General features: G+C 45.6%; 1 protein-coding gene across 3 annotated transcripts in view; it reads left to right on the top strand.

The window, feature by feature from the left end:
* Positions 1-19,238, top strand: part of LOC106613022 (rho GTPase-activating protein 32) — a 47,073-nt gene that overhangs the window by 15,782 nt on the left and 12,053 nt on the right. For 2 of the 3 annotated variants that reach the window (XM_014214853.2, XM_014214852.2), the window contains exons 6-7: positions 18,485-18,571; positions 18,964-19,101. In XM_014214853.2, coding sequence (XP_014070328.2) covers positions 18,485-18,571; positions 18,964-19,101 — 225 coding nt within the window. Of the gene's footprint in view, positions 1-16,999; positions 17,297-18,484; positions 18,572-18,963; positions 19,102-19,238 lie in introns of those variants that run through there. The other variant, XM_014214862.2, reaches the window with a different exon arrangement.

Below are 19,238 nucleotides of genomic sequence, written 5' to 3'. Positions count from 1 at the left end.
TGCTGGTAGTTTGGTAATTGTGTCCTTGGCTCGAGTTCATGTGTAGCTCAGTGGACATCATGGTGAATTGTTCCACAAAATACCTAATTCCCTTAATGGAACCAAGCCATTGCATCAGCAGTTTGTTCTAATTATTTTAGGTCATCCTGTCCCTGCCCCAGCCCCATTCCAATTTCCCATATTTGGAAAAAGTACAGGTGGAATTTAAGTTCTCATTCATTATGTACTTAAAGGGATGCGTTGGGATTTTGGCATGCTTGCAGATACCCATAGACTTCCAGTCATTGCACTAACGCTAGTAAGCATTGGCTTGCAAAAATAAACCTAACTTCCTTCATACTAGACACAGTGACATAAAAATGGTATCCACTAGTTCATCTGACCCTGGGGAGTAGATAAAGAGCCTCATTGCCAAAATCCCGAAGTATCTCTTTAATTTGTAAATAAAATTGGATAAGTGATACAGCCGTCAGAAACATGGAATCCAATACATCAGTATATTTAAATGCTGTTTATGAATTTTTCATCCTGTGTGTGTGTGTGTGTGTCTGTGTGTGTGTGTGTGTTAATCCACTAAGTAGCATTCATTCCTCTGATCCGCTCAGCTCAGGATAAACCTGTAATCCTCAGTACTAGTTTGGATTAAAGTGATGATATCAACCAGAGAAATAGGGGTTTTCTGTGCAGACAGCGTTACTGTGGGAGCATCTACAGCCAGTCAGTACTACTGTAGTACAGAGCGTGAACTGTGGCAGCTTCAACTTCCAGGAGGTGGCAGGAGAGAGCAGTTATGTGCATCACTGGAGAATGTAAGAGAACATTTCATTGTTTAAGATGTTGCTTTGCTTAGCTTGCACCTGTGATATCATCCCATAGCCTCATCAGGTGGTCATTTTAGGATGGCCCTAAGGGTAATTTTTGCTGACACTTTAACTGAAGATTCATTGCCATTACAGTCAGCACAGATTTCAGATGGTTGAGAGTTTTTTGTTGTTGTTGTGCCTGTGGTGATAATTAGAATCAGTCAAGCGGAAGTGGTTACTCACTCATTTGTGAAAGTGGCTGTTTATTGCCTGCATAATTCCTGTGTAATTTTGTTGGCTTGCTAGCAGAGAGCAGTAGTCATCTACTCATTCGCACACTGATGCTTTTACCACAGTTTCTAAACCCAGAGGCCCATCATTGCGAGACTTACGGGAAGGAATAGGAAGTAGACACAGCAGACCAGACCGGGGTTTGGAGTTAGAAAAGTAAACAATTCTTCCTAAGTTGTTAATTTTTTCACAGTCTAAAGGCACAACCTAGATTTGAGCCAAAGTCTTAGTAGCTGGACATGTTATTACTCCAACCTAGTGAAAGTGACATACTGACACGTTTTTATTTTTGTAAAAAAAAACAATTTTTTTATCAAAGTGCCTTTTTAATTTGACGGCATGCACATGCGCAGTTTGTCGCGAGATGACCGTTAGACCTGATTTACATATTTATGCGCATGAGTTTAGCTAGCCAACCTCGTGGTCATGTCTACTCCCGCCTCTCCCCTCCGGCGTTCGACGTCGCAGGTTTACTAACCACCGGTCCTGGCATCAATCATTATACGCACCTAGCATCAATCATTACGCGCACCTGCGCTTCATCATGAGGCACACCTGGACTCCATTACCTCACTCATTACCTCCCCTTTATCTGGCACTCCCTTAGGTTTTTTCCCCAGGCATTATTATTTCTGTGTTTCATGTCAGTATGCTACTCCTATATTGTATCGTTTTTTTGGTGTATTAAATTTACCACCTGCTTCTCAACTCCCAGCGTCTACTTTACAGAATACAGCCTCACAAAATGGAAGCTGCAGGAAATCAGAACATCTCCCAGACAGTCGACGAGCAGGGATAACTACTTCGTCAACACTACGACCAGCTGGTGCAACTGGGGACGGCTATGGAAGAGGTTCTTTGCAGTGTTCAACGTCTCGGAAAATACCCGAGAAGCGTTGCCTTCAACTAGCGGAGGATACTCTACCACCAGTCGAGCCAGCACACCAGTCCATTCAGTAACCCACCTAGGTCAAAGACGCCTATTTGTCCTTCCCGGCTAATATGACGGCACCCCATCTAAATGCCGTGGCATCCTACTCCAGTGCTCCCTCTATTTTGCGCACCAGATGAGAGCCCCCACCATCAAGAGGTCCAAGGTTGCCACGGTTATTTCTCTGCTGACTGGGCGGGCGTTGGAAAGGGCCACGGCCGTCTGGATTCGTATGAGGCTTCATGGCTCTGTTCAGTGGTATCTTCGATCATCCAGTACAGAGAGGGGAGTGAGCGCCTACTCCAACGACGGCAGGAGGACCAGACTGCTGCCGAGTACGCGCTCACCTTCCGGACAGTAGCAGCATCCAGCGGATGGAATGAGCCGGCGCTTCATACGCTATTCAGAAGAGGACTATGTGAGAAGGTCCAGACGGAACTGGCCTGTCGAGACGACAACCTCTCCTTGGACGCACTCCTCAAGATAGCCATCCGTCTGGATAACCTACTTCGGGAGCGTCGGGACTCATCGCTTCTCTCCCTCCCTGGCTGTTACACTGTGGTAGAAAGGACAACGAGATAGAGGCGAGAGGAAAGCGAGCTGGAGGACTTGCTTTCCTGTCCCCTATGGTTGCACGTTGGTTGAGAGTCATGTGGTTGTCCTTCAGCCCAACATCCCGGAGGTATACCAGGACCTGCGGGAGGTATTTTCCAAAACCCGCGCCACCTGTCTCCCTCATCGCCCCTGGGACTGTGCCATCGACCTGCTTGCAGGCTCTGTGCCCCTTTGCAGACGCATCTACCCTCTGTCGGTGGCTGAAACCAAGGCCATTGAGGAGTACATCCATGAGGCGCTCAACAAGGTTTCATCCGTTCGTCCACTTCTCCTGCGTCTGCAGGCTTCTTCTTCGTGGCCAAGAAGGATGCAGGGTTACGTCCATGTATTGATTACAGATGAGTCAATGAGATCACCACCAAGTACCGTTACCCTCCCGTTGGTGCCGGCAGCCATCGAACAGCTCCACGGGGCCCGGTTCTTTACCAAATTGGACCTAATGGTGCATACAATCTCATCCACATCCGGGAGGGGGATGAATGGAAGGCAGCCTTTAGCACGATGTCTAGTCACTACGAGTACTTGGGGATGCCATTTGACTTAGACAGTTTTCTGTCGGTGTTCCAGGCATTCGTCAACAAGGTGTTCCCGGACATGTTCGGAGGCCAGGTTGTCGTGTATATCGATAACATCCAGGTCTACTCGGCTACCTTGGAGGATCACATCGCTCACATCCAAGTTGTCCTGGAACGCCTCCTGGCTAACCAACTGTTTGTTTGTCAAGGATGAGAAGTGCCAGTTTCATCGGGAGGCTGTCTCCTTCCTAGGCTACCAAAGATGGACGTCAAGAAGGTAGATGCTGTGAGGTCATGGCCAGTCCCAACTACCATAAAGGGGTTACAATGGTTTTTGGGGTTTGCCAACTTCTACCGCCGTTTCATCAGGAACTTTATCTCCATTGCCATTCCTCTCACCTCAATTGTTGTCCCCGTAGGTTGATGTGGAGTCCAGCATCTGATGAGGCCTTCCGCCTACTGAAGGGACGTTTCACCTCTGCCCCATTGCTCAAATGACCAGATCCCACAATACCCTTTGTGGTGGAGGTGGACGCTTCATAGGTGGGCGTGGGGGTTGTCCTGTCTCAACGACAAGGTAATCTACAAAAAGGTTACTCTTAATGAAACTGTCCCCTTCAGACAGGAATTACAATATTGGCGATCGAAAGCTCCTGGCGGTGAAGTTGGCATTAGACACTAGCTGGAGGGCGACAAGGACCCATTCGTCATCCTCACTGACCATCGGAACCTGGAGTACATACAGACAGCGTGGAGGCTGTATCTGCGCCAAGCAACGTGGGCCCTTTTCTTTACGAGATTTGACTCCACGCTGACCTATCGCCCAGGTTTAAAGAACACCAAAGCCAATGCCCTGTCCTGTCTTTACGATTTGGGAGAGGGTCCAGTCCAGAATGCACCCATAATCCCTTCCTTTTGAGTCGTGGCCCCTGTGATCTTGGACGTAGATGTGGACATTCACCAGGCTCTGGAGAGGGAGCCCGTACCCACTACCTGTCCTCCTGAGCCCATCTATGTTCCCACAGGGATAAGGTATCTGCTGCTGACCTGAGCGCACACAGCTGTTGTCGCTGGACATCCAGGTATTTATCGCACTACTCAATCTATCTCTGAGAAGTATTGGTGGCTACCTTGGCGCAGGACGTTATTTGCTACATCAACTCCAGTTCTGTATGTGCTCAAACCAAATCCCCCCCCCGGCATGCTCCAGCAGGGAAACTTTTCTCGTGCCTCAGTGTTCCTGGTCTCATCTATCCATTGACTTTGTCACTGATCTCCCCACCATTTCAAATTTTACGGTTCAGGGTTGCTCCCTCTGCTGTTTCCTGAAGTCCACGATCATCTCCTTTGTTTTGTTGATGTTGAGTGAGAGGTTATTTTCCTGACACCACACTCCGAGGGCCCTCACCTCCTCCCTGTAGCCTCTCGTCGTTGTTGGTAATCAGGCCTACCACTGCAGTGTTGTCTGCAAACTTGATGATTGAGTTGGAAGCGAGCATGGCCACACAGTCATGGGTGAACAGGGAGTACAGGAGAGGGCTGAGAACGCACCCTTGTGGGGCCCCAGTGTTGAGGATCAGCGGGGTGGAGATGTTGTTTCCTACCTTCACCACCTGGGGGCGGCCCGTCAAAGTCCAGGACCTAGTTGCGGAGTTGAGACCTAGGGTCTCGAGCTTAATGACGAGTTTGGCGAGTACTATGGTGTTAACCTCTATGGGCTAGGTGGGACGTTAGCGTCCCACTCTATTCAACAGCCAGTGGAAGAGCGTGGCGCGAAATACAAAAACCTCAAATGCTATAATTTCAATATTTCAAACATACAACTATTTTACACCATTTGAAAGATAAGACTCTCGTTAATCTAACCACATTGTCCGATTTCAAAAAGGCTTTACAGCGAAAGCAAAACATTAGATTATGTTAGGAGAGTACATAGACACAAATAACCACACAGCCATTTTTCAAGCAAGCATATATGTCACAAAAACCCAAAACACAGCTAAATGCAGCACTAACCTTTGATCTTCATCAGATGACACTCCTAGGACATTATGTTATACAATACATGCATGTTTTGTTCAATCAAGTTCATATTTATATCCAAAAACAGCTTTTTACATTGGCGTGTGATGTTCAGAAATTGTATTCCCACCGAAAACTTCCGGTGAATTTACTAAATTACTCATGATAAACGTTGACAAAATACATAACAATTATTTTAAGAATTATAGATACAGAACTCCTTTATGCAATCGCTATGTCAGATTTTAAAATAGCTTTTCGGCGAAAACACATTTTGCAATATTCTGAGTACATAGCTCAGCCATCACGGCTAGCTAATTTGACACCCGGCAAGTTTGGGGCTCACTAAACTCAGAATTAGTACTAGAAAAATTGGATTACCTTTGCTGTTCTTCGTCAGAATGCACTCCCAGGACTGCTACTTCCACAACAAATGTTGTTTTTGTTCCAAATAATCCATAGTTATGTGCAAATACCTACTTTTGTTTGTGCGTTCAGGTCACTATCCAAAGGGTAACGCGCGAGTGCATTTCGAGACAAAACATTTCAAAATGTTCCATTACCGTACTTAGAAGCATGTCAAACGCTGTTTAAAATACATTTTTATGGTATTTTTCTCGTAAAATAGCGATAATATTCCAACCGGACAATGCTGTATTCATTCAAAAAAGAAGAGAAAAAATGGCGAGGTCTGGTGAACGCGCATTTCCAATCTCTTAGTCACCAGGCAGTCCACTGACAAACTGTGCTCCTGTTATCTGCCCAGAGACAGGAGACGCCTCAATCCGCTTTCTGAATGCTTTAGAGAGCCAATGGAAGCCTTAGAAAGTGCAATATAACCCCACGGGCACTGTAGTTTCGATAGAGAAGCAAAGGGAGAACTACAAATTCGCAGACAGGCCACTTCCTGCTTGGAATTTTCTCAGGTTTTTGCCTGCCATATGAGTTCTGTTATACTCACCGACACCATTCAAACAGTTTTAGAAACTTCAGAGTGTTTTCTATCCAAATCTACTAATAATTTGCATATTCTCGTTTCTGGGAAAGAGTAGTAACCAGTTTAAATCGGGTACGTTTTTTATCCGGCCGTGAAAATACTGCCCCCTAGCCCAGACAGGTTAAATGCTGAGCTGAAGTCAATGAACAGCGTTCTTACATAGGTATTGCTCTTGTCCAGATGGGATAGGGCAGTGTGATGGCGATTGTGTCGTCAGTGGACCTATTGGGGCGGTAAGCAAATTGGAGTGGGTCTAGCGTAATCGGGTAGGGTGGAGATGATATGGTCCTTGACTAGTCTCTCAAAGCACTGCATGATGACAGAAGTGAGTGCAATGGGGCGATAGTCATTTAGTTCAGTAACCTTAGCTTTCTTGGGAACAGGTATAATGGTGGCCATCTTGATGCATGTGGGGACAACAGACTAGGATAGGGATTGGTTGAATATGTCCCTAAACACACCAGCCAGCTGGTCTGCGCATGCTCTGAGGACGCGGCTAGGGATGCCGTCTGGGCCGGCAGCCTTGCGAGGGTTGAAAATGTTTAAATGTTTTACTCACATTGGCCACGGAAAAGGAGAGCCCACAGGCTTTGGTAGTAGGCTGTGTCAGTGGCACTGTATTGTCCTCAAAGTGCACAAAGAAATTGTTTAATTTGTCTGGGAGCAAAGCGACGGGGCTGGTTTTCTTTTTGTAATCCGTGATTGACTGTAGACCCTGCCACATACGTCTCGTGTTTGAGCCATTGAATTGCGACTACTTTGTCTCTATAATCCGATTGGTCAGACCAGCTTTCTATTGACCTGAGCACGGGCGTTTCCTGTTTTGTTTTCTGTCTATAGGCTGGGAGCAGCAAAATGGAGTCATGGTCAGATTTGGCGGGGGAGGGCTTTGTATGCATTGCGGAAATTCGAGCAGCAATGATCCAGAAAGCTACCAGCTCTTGTTGCACATTCGATATGCTGATAGAATTTAGGAAGTATGGTTCTTAGGTTAGCTTTGTTAAAATCCCCAGCTACATAAATGCAGCCACAGGATGTATGGTTTCCAGTTTACATAGAGTCCAGTGAAATTCTTTCAGGTCCGATGAGGGATCTGTTTGGGGCTATACACGGCTGTGACTATAATCGAAAATAATTCTCTTGGAAGGTAATGCGGTCGGCATTTGATTGTAAGGAATTCTAGGGCGGGTGAACAAAAGGACTTCAGTTCCTGTATGTTGTTGTGATTACACTATGAGTCATTAATCATAAGTCATACACCCCCACCCTTCTTACCAGAGAGATGTTTGTTTCTGTCGGCGCGATGCGTGAAGAAACCGGGTGGCTGTACCGACTCTGACAACATATCCTGAGTGAGCCATGTTTCCGTGAATCAGAGATTGTAACATTCTCTGATGTCTCTCTGGAAGGCAACTCGTGCCCTAATTTCGTCCACCTTGTTATCTAGAGATTGGATGTTGGCGAGTAATATGCTTGGAAGCGGTGGATGGTGTACTCGCCTTCTGAGTCTGACCAGTAGGCCGCTCCCTCTGCCTCTCCTGCGGCGACTGCGTTGTTTTGGGTCGGCCTCTGGGATAAGATTGCATGTCCAGGGTGGAGATCCGAACAAAGGATCCGCTTCGGGAAAGACGTATTCCTGGTTGTAATGATGGTAAATTGACATCGCTTTTATATCCTATAGTTCTTCCCGGCTGTATGTAATAACACTTGAGATTTTCTGGGCTAACAATGTAAGAAATAATAAATAAAAAAACAAATAAGTGCATAGTTTTCTAAGGACCTGAACATCTCTGTCGGCGCCATCTTGTGTGGTTGTGGATAGATTTTCCAATTCAGGTTGTTTCATCCCCTTCATCCATTATGGTCTTCCTACTGCTCTCTAGGTCGCTGAGGCAGTATTCCATCAGGTCTTCCGGCATTATGGTCTTCCGGAGGACATCGTCTCTGACCATGGCCCCCAATTCACATCAAGAGTATGGAGAGCCTTTATGGAGAAGCTCGGGGTCACGGTCAGCCTCCACTTCCAGGTATAGGCCTCATTCTAACGGGCAGGTGGAGAGGATGAACCAGGAGCTGGGGAGGTTCCTGAGGAGTCATTGCCAGGACCGGCAGGGAGAGTGGGCCCGATTCCTTCCATGGGCGGAGTACGCCCAGAATTCGTTAAGTCACTCCTCCACCGGGCTGACTCCGTTCGTTCCAGTGTGTTCTGGGTTTTCAGCTTACCCTGGCTCCGTGGACCTCGGGCTTGATCAAAACTCGTGCGGTGGATAATTGGTTCAGCCCCACAGAAGAAGTGTGGAGCGAGACTCATGTGAGACTCCAGCGCACTGTCCACCGTCAGAAGGAGCAGGCAGACCACCACCGCAGTGGTCTGGAGGATCTCACTTTTTCATGTTTTCCTTCTCAGGCTGGTGGTTCCTGGTCCCCTGGTTGATGCTGTCCCCCACGGCACGCCTCGGCCCCCCTCCTGGACTATGCCGTCAGATCCCTACTGGACTCCCGACGTCGTGGGGTCGGCTCCAGCAACTAGTGAACTGGGAGGGGTACGGCCCAGAGGAGCGGTGTTGGGTTACGGTGGAGGACATTCTGGATGATTGATTTCCATCTTTGCCATCCGGCCTGCTACTCGTTCTTGGGGCCGTCCCTCTGCACCTGCATCGTCCTGCAGCTGGAGCCGGATTACTAACCACCGGTCCTGGCAACCATCATTACATGAACCTTGCATTGTTCCATGTTCTTTGTTATATTAAACTTACCACCTGCTTCTCGACTCCCAGCGTCTACGTTACAGTTGCCATGACATCGCCTACAAGCGTGATCTGGGATTTCTATTGGGGAAGCAGTTTCTACATGTCATCATACTAAACCATCTTTGCTTTTACTGTTGAGAGTCTCAGTGAACCGCTTTGTTCGCAGCGTGGTATAACATAACATGACCAGCAAGCTATTACATGTATGCTAAGGGACGTGTGTGAGCTGATGGGAGCTCTAGCACAGTGCATTGCAACTATATAATAGCTGACCTACTGTAGCTGTGGCAGCTGTGATGCATTAGATTCGTGACTGGGGCGTAGCTGCTGAACAGAAATCTGTCTGTGACCTTGATCTTCCTACAGGAGGAGATGAGATGTGCTATGAGAGAAATATCACTCTAGGGAGAGACCAGCCATGCCTCACTCTGAAACTTATAGTACAGACCACACATACACGCAGTGCATTCGGAAAGTATTCAGACCCCTTGACTTTTTCCACATTTTATGTTACAGCCTTATTCTAAAATGGATTAAAAATATATACAGTTGAAGTCGGAAGTTTACATACACTTATGTTAGTCATTTCAACCACTTCACAAATGTCTTGTTAACAAACTATTGTTTTGGCCAGTCGGTTAGGACATCTGCTTTGTTCATGACACAGTCATTTTTCCCACAATTGTTTACAGACAGATTATTTCACTTATAATTCATTGTATCACAATTCCAGTGGGTCAGAAGTTTACATACACTAACTTGACTGTGCCTTTAACCTCTCTAGGGGAGGTGGGATGAAATCGTCCCACACTATTCAACAGCCAGTGAAAAATCAGAGCGCCAAATTTAAAACCACAAAATGTCATAATTCAAAGTTCTCAAACATAGGACTATTTTACACCATTTTATAGATACACTTCTCCTGAATCGAACCACGTTGTCCGATTTCCAAAAGGCTTTACAGCGAAAGCAAAACATTAGATTATGTTAGGAGAGTACATAGACACAAATAACCACACAGCCATTTCCAAGCAACTAGCATGCATCACAAATACCCAAAACACAGCTAAATGCAGCACTAACCTTTGACGATCTTAATCAGATGACACTCTTAGGACATCATGTTACACAATACATGCATTTTTTGTTCGATCAACTTCATATTTATATCTAAAAACAGCATTTTACATCGGCGCGTGACGTTCAGAAAATACACTGCTCAAAAAAATAAAGGGAACACTTAAACAACACATCCTAGATCTGAATGAAAGAAATAATCTTATTAAAACCTCTCTAGGCTAGGCGGGACGAATTCGTCCCACCTACGTAACAGCCAGTGTAATCCAGTGGCGCGATTTTCAAAACGTTAAAAATCCTATTACTTCAATTTCTCAAACATATGACTATTTTACAGCCATTTAAAGACAAGACTCTCGTTAATCTAACCACACTGTCCGATTTCAAAAAGGCTTTACAACGAAAGCAAAACATTAGATTATGTCAGCAGAGTACCAAGCCAGAAATAATCAGACAACCATTTTTCAAGCCAGCATATAATGTCACCAAAACCCAGAAGACAGCTAAATGCAGCACTCACCTTTGATGATCTTCATCAGATGACAACCCTAGGACATTATGTTATACAATACATGCATGTTTTGTTCAATCAAGTTCATATTTATATCAAAAACCAGCTTTTTACATTAGCATGTGACGTTCAGAACTAGCATACCCCCGCAAACTTCCGGGGAATTCGCTAACATTTTACTAAATTACTCACGATAAACGTTCACAAAAAGCATAACAATTATTTTAAGAATTATAGATACAGACCTCCTCTATGCACTCGATATGTCCGATTTTAAAATAGCTTTTTGGTGAAAGCACATTTTGCAATATTCTAAGTACATAGCCCAGGCTTCACGGGCTCGCTATTTAGACACCCGGCAAGTTTAGCACTCACCATAATCATATTTACTATTATAAAAGTTTGATTACCTTTTGTTGTCTTCGTCAGAATGCACACCCAGGACTGCTATTTCAATAACAAATGTTGGTTTGGTCCAAAATAATCCATCGTTATATCCGAATAGCGGCGTTTTGTTCGATGCGTTCCAGACACTATCCGAAATAGTAAAGAAGTGTCACGCGCATGGCGCAATTCGTGACAATAAAATTCTAAATATTCCATTACCGTACTTCGAAGCATGTCAACCACTGTTTAAAATCAATTTTTACGACACTTTTCCGTAGAAAAGCGATAATATTCCGACAGGGAATCTCCTTTTCGGCAAACAGAGGAAAAAATCCCAAAGGCGGGGCGGTCGGGGTCACGCGCATAAGCCCGTGTCCCTTGATCGGCCACTTGAGAAAGGCGATAATGTGTTTCAGCCTGGGGCTGGAATGACGACATTCTGTTTTTTCCCGGGCTCTGAGCGCCTATGGACGACGTGGGAAGTGTCACGTTAGAGCAGAGATCCTTAGTAAATGATAGAGATGGAAAAGAAGTTCAACAAATGGTCAGACAGGCCACTTCCTGTAAAGGAATCTCTCAGGTTTTGACCTGCCATTTGAGTTCTGTTATACTCACAGACACCATTCAAACAGTTTTAGAAAATGTAGGGTGTTTTCTATCCATATGTAATAAGTATATGCATATTCTAGTTACTGGGTAGGAGTGGTAACCAGATTAAATCGGGTATGTTTTTTATCCAGCCGTGTCAATACTGCCCCCTAGCCCTAACAGGATAAATACTTTTTTCTTTACATAGTTGAATGTGCTGACAACAAAATCACAGAAAAATAATCAATGGAAATCCAATTTATCAACCCATGGAGGTCTGGATTTGGAGTCACACTCAAAATTAAAGTGGAAAACCACACTACAGGCTGATCCAACTTTGATGTAATGTCCTTAAAACAAGTCAAAATGAGGCTCAGTAGTGTGTGTGGCCTCCACGTGCCTGTATGACCTCCCTACAACGCCTGGGCATGCTCCTGATGAGGTGGCGGATGGTCTCCTGAGGGATCTCCTCCCAGACCTGGACTAAAGCATCCGCCAACTCCTGGACAGTCTGTGGTGCAACGTGGCGTTGGTGGATGGAGAGAGACATGATGTCCCAGATGTGCTCAATTGGATTCAGGTCTGGAGAACGGGCGGGCCAGTCCATAGCATCAATGCCTTCCTCTTGCAGGAACTGCTGACACACTCCAGCCACATGAGGTCTAGCATTGTCTTGCATTAGGAGGAACCCAGGGCCAACCGCACCAGCATATGGTCTCACAAGGGGTCTGAGGATCTCATCTCGGTACCTAATGACAGTCAGGCTACCTCTGGCGAGCACATGGAGGGCTGTGCGGCCCCCCAAAGAAATGCCACCCCACACCATGACTGACCCACCGCCAAACCGGTCATGCTGGAGGATGTTGCAGGCAGCAGAACGTTCTCCATGGCGTCTCCAGACTCTGTCACGTCTGTCACATGCTCAGTGTGAACCTGCTTTCATCTGTGAAGAGCACAGGGCGCCAGTGGCGAATTTGCCAATCTTGGTGTTCTCTGGCAAATGCCAAACATCCTCCACGGTGTTGGGCTGTAAGCACAACCCCCACCTGTGGACGTCGGACCCTCATACCACCCTCGTGAAGTCTGTTTCTGACCGTTTGAGCAGACACATGCACATTTGTGGCCTGCTGGAGGTCATTTTGCAGGGCTCTGGCAGTGCTCCTCCTGCTCCTCCTTGCACAAAGGCGGAGGTAGCGGTCCTGCTGCTGGGTTGTTGCCCTCCTACGGCCTCCTCCACGTCTCCTGATGTACTGGCCTGTCTCCTGGTAGCGCCGCCATGCTCTGGACACTACGCTGACAGACACAGCAAACCTTCTTGCCACAGCTCGCATGATGTGCCATCCTGGATGAGCTGCACTACCTGAGCCACTTGTGTGGGTTGTAGACACCGTCTCATGCTACCACTAGAGTGAAAGCACCGCCAGCATTCAAAAGTGACCAAAACATCAGCCAGGAAGCATAGGAACTGAGAAGTGGTCTGTGGTCACCCCCTGCAGAACCACTCCTTTATTGGGGGTGTCTTGCTTATTGCCCATCATTTCCACCTGTTGTCTATTCCATTTGCACAACAGCATGTGAAATGTATTGTCAATCAGTGTTGCTTCCTAAGTGGACAGTTTGATTTCACAGAAGTGTGATTGACTTGGAGTTACATTGTGTTGTTTAAGTGTTCCCTTTATTTTTTGGAGCAGTATATGTTTCCACATTCTGAGGTTGGAATAATACTGTAAAACTGTAAACAATTATTATTCCCTTTTAGTGTAAGAGCTGTTTGAAAAGACTGCCTGAAATATTTGCCTGTTTTGGGGCCTTTCCATGGTGATTTCACCATGCGGTAAATGAGTTAATAGACCAATAAGAAAGAGTTACAAACCTCTGCCGATAACAGCTAGTTTTCAGTTTTCCCCTCCCCACTCAGACCACTCTGACAGTCCTAGCAAAATTTTAGCTTGAGAAATTGCTCTTTGCAAATTAGCTATTTTTGTTACTGATTGTTTTCAATAAAAATAATCAAAAGTAACATTACTTATCTGTTTTGTAGTCGAGTCACTAAACCTCTTGTCTCAGTCGAGTCACCAGTCCCCTGAGGTCGAGTCACGAGACCTTATGGCTAAGTCCGAGTCGAATCCGAATCACCAATGGTAAAGTCACCAGTCTATGAGTAGTCCTAGTGGGCGAGTCCTTGTCCAAGTGCTCAAGTCTGAGTCAATGGGTCTGAGTTTAACAAAAAATACTACATTTTCTAATATTGGTTAATGTGCACATAAAAAAACTTTTGAAAGCCAAAATAATTATTCAGGGTTCTTTAGACAAATTTGATATTTTGGTTACTGCTGTTTTAAAATGTTTTATTGCTGGCTTATTGCTCGTTGCTAGATTCGTGGCTGTATTGATTTGGCTCGGATTTAGTTGAAGATATCTGCCCAGCAGCAACTAGTGGCTGGCTGGCGGGAAGAATTTAATGTGAGCATTGAAGTAACGCAAATATTTTCCTCCTGTTGCACAATGGTCATAATTGCCTGCAATATAAACTCTGAGATAATTCGTAAAAGTCCAAATAACTCTTTATTGTAAAAGGGTTTAAACACTCTGTCCCATGCTTGTTCAATGAATCATAAACAATTAATGAGCATGCACCTGTGGAACGGTCGTTAAGACACTAACCACTTAGACAGTAGGCAATTAAGGTCATAGTTATGAAAACTTAGGACACTAAAGAGGCCTTTCTACTGACTCTGAAAAACACCAAAAGAAAGATGCCCAGGGTCCCTGCTCATCTGCGTGAACGTGCCTTATGCATGCTGCAAGGAGGCATGAGGCCTGCAGATGTGGTCAGGGCAATAAATTGCAATGTCCGTACTGTGAGACGCCTAAGATGGCTCTACAGGGAGACAGGACGGACAGCTGATCGTCCTCGCAGTGGCAGACCACGTGTAACAACACCTGCACAGGATCGGTACATCTGAACATCACACCTGCGGGAAAGGTACAGGATGGCAACAACAACTGCCCGAGTTACACCAGGAACGCACAATCCCTCAATCAGTGCTCAGACTGTCCGCAATAGGCTGAGAGAGGCTGTACTGAGGGCTTGAAGGCCTGTTGTAAGGCAGGTCCTCACCAGACATCACCGGCAACAACGTCGCCTATGGGCACAAACCCACCGTCGCTGGACCAGACAGGACTGGCAAAAAGTGGTCTTCACTGACGAGTCGCGGTTTTGTCTCACCAGGCGTGATGGTCGGATTCGCGTTTATCGTCGAAGGAATGAGCGTTACACCGAGGCCTGTACTCTGGAGCGTGATCGATTTGGAGGTGGAGCGGTCCGTCATGGTTTGGGACGGAGTGTCACAGCATCATCAGACTGAGCTTGTTGTCATTGTTGGAAATCTCAACGCTGTGCGTTACAGGGAAGACATCCTCCTCCCCCATGTGGTACCCTTCCTGCAGGCTCATCCTGACATGACCCTCCAGCAGGTCAATGCCACCACGCACAGAACGAGCAGTATGGCTGATTTCCTGCAAGACAGGAATGTCAGTGTTGGCCAGCGAAGAGCCTGGATCTCAATCCCATTGATCACTTCTACGACCTGTTGAATCGGAGGGTGAGGGCTAGGGCCATTCCCCCCAGAAATGTGCGGGAACTTGCAGGTGCCTTGTTGGTAAGAGTGGGGTAACATCTCACAGCAAGAACTGGCAAATCTGGTGCAGTCCAGGAGGAGGAGATACACTGCAATAATGCAGCTGGTGGCCACACCAGATACTGACTGTTACTTTTGATTTTGACACCCCCTTTGTTCAGGGATACTTTATTCAATTTCTGTTAGTCACATGTCTGTGGAACTTGTTCAGTTTGTCTCAGTTGTTGAATCTTGTTGTGTTCATACAAATATTTACACATGTTAAGTTTGCGGAAAATAAATGCAGTTGACACAGTGAGAGGATGTTTTGTTTTTTGCTGAGTTTAAAATAGCCATTGAAACAAATAAGTCTTTCATACAGTCTCACACATTTTGTTTTAATATAATGTTCAATAGTTATGTCAAATCAGTAGTGACGTTTGGAACGGATGAATGGTCTGTAACGGAATTGGCTATTGTCTCATGTCAGATTGACCGGATTATTATTTCCTACTTTTTTGTAATCACCCACTGATATTTATTTTTGAATTATTATAATTTTTTTTACCCCTTTTTTTTCTCCCCAATTGGTAGTTGTCTTGTCCTATCGCTGCAACTCCCGTACAAACTCCCATGTCAGCGTGCGTTGCGCTCTGTCCACCACAGGAGTCGCTAGAGTGCGATGGGACAAGGACAACCTGGCCGGCCAAACCTTCCCCCTAACCTGGACGATGCTGGACCAATTGTGTGCAGCTTCATGGGTCTCCTGGTCACAGCTGGCTGCAACACAGCTTGGGATCGAACCAGGATCTGTAGTGGCGCAACTAGCACTGCAATGCAGTGATTTAGATCGCTGTGCCACTCGGGATGCCCACCCACTGATATTTGTGTAGGTGGTTTTATTCCAGAGTGAAAACTAAAGGGAGACTGGAGAAAGTGGAACTTTTTTTTAAACTATTCAATACTGAAAGGGAGAGTGAGGGAGACAATAGCTTTACTGTTTGACTTTTAAACTCAATACTATTGTTTTCAATATCGTGAAGCAGTTTGTTTCTTAACCTTGCAAAGCTAAACAGTAGGCTGGTGACTGGTGGTTACGGGGAAGCAAGAGTCGCTTGCGTGATGTGTATGATCGGAGGCGGAGCCAGAGCGGAGCCTGCCTGCCTGTCCACACTCACCGCTTGCTGGTGTAGCGCGTCCTTCCATTGCTAGAGAACAGAACCCTCGCTGCTCTGCGCACCCATTGTTGCGTATCATAGTAGCCTATCCAGTCAAAGTGCAAATACAAGTCACGGGAAGGCGAGTTAGAGCCACCAATGGTCGAGTACAAGTCCTGGACTCGAGTACTACAACACTGCTTAATTGTTACCCAGAAATGATTTGATATTGAGATAAAAACAGCTGCATTGGACCTTAAACAGCTGTCATGATATAATTTATGTGCTGACTTCACCCTGAGAGGAAGTGGGCTGACAGATTAGAGGGAGTATCATAACATTATCCCTGTGGTGGGTCTCATGACTCATATGCTTGTTCTAGAACTCACACACAGGACCATCGGGAATATGACAGATCAGGTCTCAGACAGAATGGCAACATGAGGACAGCAGCCTCTGAAACACATACAGTGTACTGGGCTGATTCTGCCCAAGATTACTTCTATTCTCTACAGAAGCACAATTTTGAAATGGAGATGCCTGGGTGGTCTGTGTCCTCCTGCACCTCTGTCTCTGTGTGTCAGGGTTACATATGGGCGTGTGCTAACTGCTCTGGTTTAGCCTATATACTGTAGAGCTTCTTTGTCACGAGAGGATGACGAAAGGTAGAGGGAGAGTGGGAGGGAGATTGAAATGGGGAGCGGGAGGGAGGGAGATTGAGGAAGGGATGGGAGGGACAGAGGGAGAGCGAAACAGCGGGATGCTTCCCCTATTTCTATTCTCTGCTCTTGTGGTCTAATTGAACAGTGAAAACATGTTGTGGTTCCACCTTGCGGCGAAGGACAGGCTGAAGGGGATTTAACCTCCGGGACAGATGAAAGCAACCAGCATCTGTGGTAGGCAGCGTAGGGTTCAGCCTGGTGACTTCTATCTGGAGACACAGGACTGCAGTTGAACGCTGTCTGGGAGACATCCAGCTGTGTTGTAACCTGACTAAATAGCTGAGGACCAGTTAAGAGTCTGCGTTGGCAGGTACCAGTATGCGGTTGTCTTCATTTCTGTCTCTGGGTCCAGATGTGTGTATTAATAGTTAATGACTGCAGGCATGTTTCTATTTAGGGATTTGTGCTGCGCTGTGTGAGGTTGTCAGTATTAGTTGCTTGGCTAAAATGCGTTGGTAAAAAGAGTTGGGGGATGGAAAGAGCGTAAACAAAACATAAGTAAGACTTGCACTAAATTTACTCAGTTTAGTCTTCAGTGTTAAATGACTGCTCCATGTGACTGTTTTTCTGTCCAGACATCCTCTTGACATATTGTTAGTAATCATTGATTCATGTTTGTTGTCTTATTATGCTGACAGTCCATCTTTCCATCCACATGACCATAGTTAATGTTATTGTTCAATTCACTCACTGACTTGTGCTTATTTTTTAAATCCTCTCTATATAGCTATGTGTATGAAGGATCTGTGGTTTACCATGTTATTGAGCAGTGATGGGTAACTAGGTCATATTGTGTTGGGTATCTAGATTAGTTATAAATAACCAAAACCTCCCCTGCCTCGCAGCACTTTGAAGTTTTGCTTGTATTTGATATACATTTATTCCCCTAACTATTCCTGAGGCTTTGATCTCCTCTTGGTATAGGATGTTATGGAGTTCTATGGGAGGGATGGAGGGAATTTGACAAGGATTTTTGGTACATTTCCATAGCCTCTCAAACTCTGTAGGGGTTTTCAATTGCTTATGTATTATTCATATACTGCTTATATTTTGGGTTGAAAAACATATGTCAAGGGGTCAATGTTGAAAATGCACATTCACACTTTCTTAACCTCCCAAGAGTTCTTTCCTTATTATGTGTGAAGTCAGCAACTCTGAAGACCAAAGGACCTCCAACAACCCATTTATTAAAGGGGCCTCTGTTCTTTTTTTCTTCTTTTTTTTAAGACCATGATTGTTTTTATTATGTATTATCTAGATGTTTCTGGTCATGACAAACCATACCCATTTCTTACCATGGTAGTATTACCCAGTTTGGTTTACTGTCCATTATTGATAGAGTTTGGAGAGTTGGCTAAGTGACCGAACATGAATTTGGTGTATGTTCTACTTTCACAGTAGTTCAGTTACAGAAAGAGGTTGCTGTATTAAACTCCTACATTATTTAGAGTGTGGTGTCCCTCACTATTTGAATCTCTCTGTACCCATTCCCCTGCAGCTGTCCTTTGCAGAGGAGCAAACTGAGGGCCAGAAGGCAGGTCTGGATTCCAAGGAGCCACTCTTCCTTGTTCAGATCTGCTGCCAGGTATAATGGAGCTTGAGGGCTAGGCCCTAGTTTCTGACCCATAGCAAAATCTGGAACATTTAATTGAAGCATGATATTCATATCTAAGGGGGTAGGATAATCCAGTGCTTCTCAACCCTTTCCTCAGGGACCCCCAGACATTTAACACATGTAGTTGTAGCCCTGAACTAGCACAACTGATTCAAGTAGTCAAGGGCTTGACGATTAGTTAACAAGTGGAATCAGGTGTGCTAGCTCTGGACTAGATCAAATACATGGAATGTCTGGGGGTCCAGGAGGAGAGGTTTTGAGACAGGCTGATGCCTTTGTGTACACTATCTTTGTCCTAGATTTCTTCAATGTTTTTCTCAGTCTGGTCTCATTTCAGGCTCACTCTTGTCTCTGTGTCTCAGAGTCGGAGCTGGTTGGTGAAGCGCTCCTATGAAGACTTCCGTGTGCTAGACAAACACCTCCACCTTTGTATCTATGACCGACGCTTCTCCAAACTCAATGAGCTGCCTCGCTTTGACTCTCTGAAGGACACAGTAGAGGTAGGAGTCAGTCAACAGGACTAACTGGGAATATTTTACTATCTGCTGTGATTGAGACCATATGTATCCCAAATGACACCCCATTTCCTAAGTAGTACACTACTTTTGACCTGTGCATAGGAAACTGGTCTAAACTA

The sequence above is a fragment of the Salmo salar genome, chromosome ssa09 (genome assembly GCF_905237065.1).
Source record: "Salmo salar chromosome ssa09, Ssal_v3.1, whole genome shotgun sequence".
NCBI lineage: Eukaryota > Metazoa > Chordata > Actinopteri > Salmoniformes > Salmonidae > Salmo > Salmo salar.
The sequence above is the reverse complement of the archived record's forward strand: the minus strand, read 5'-3'. Positions and strand labels throughout refer to the sequence as shown.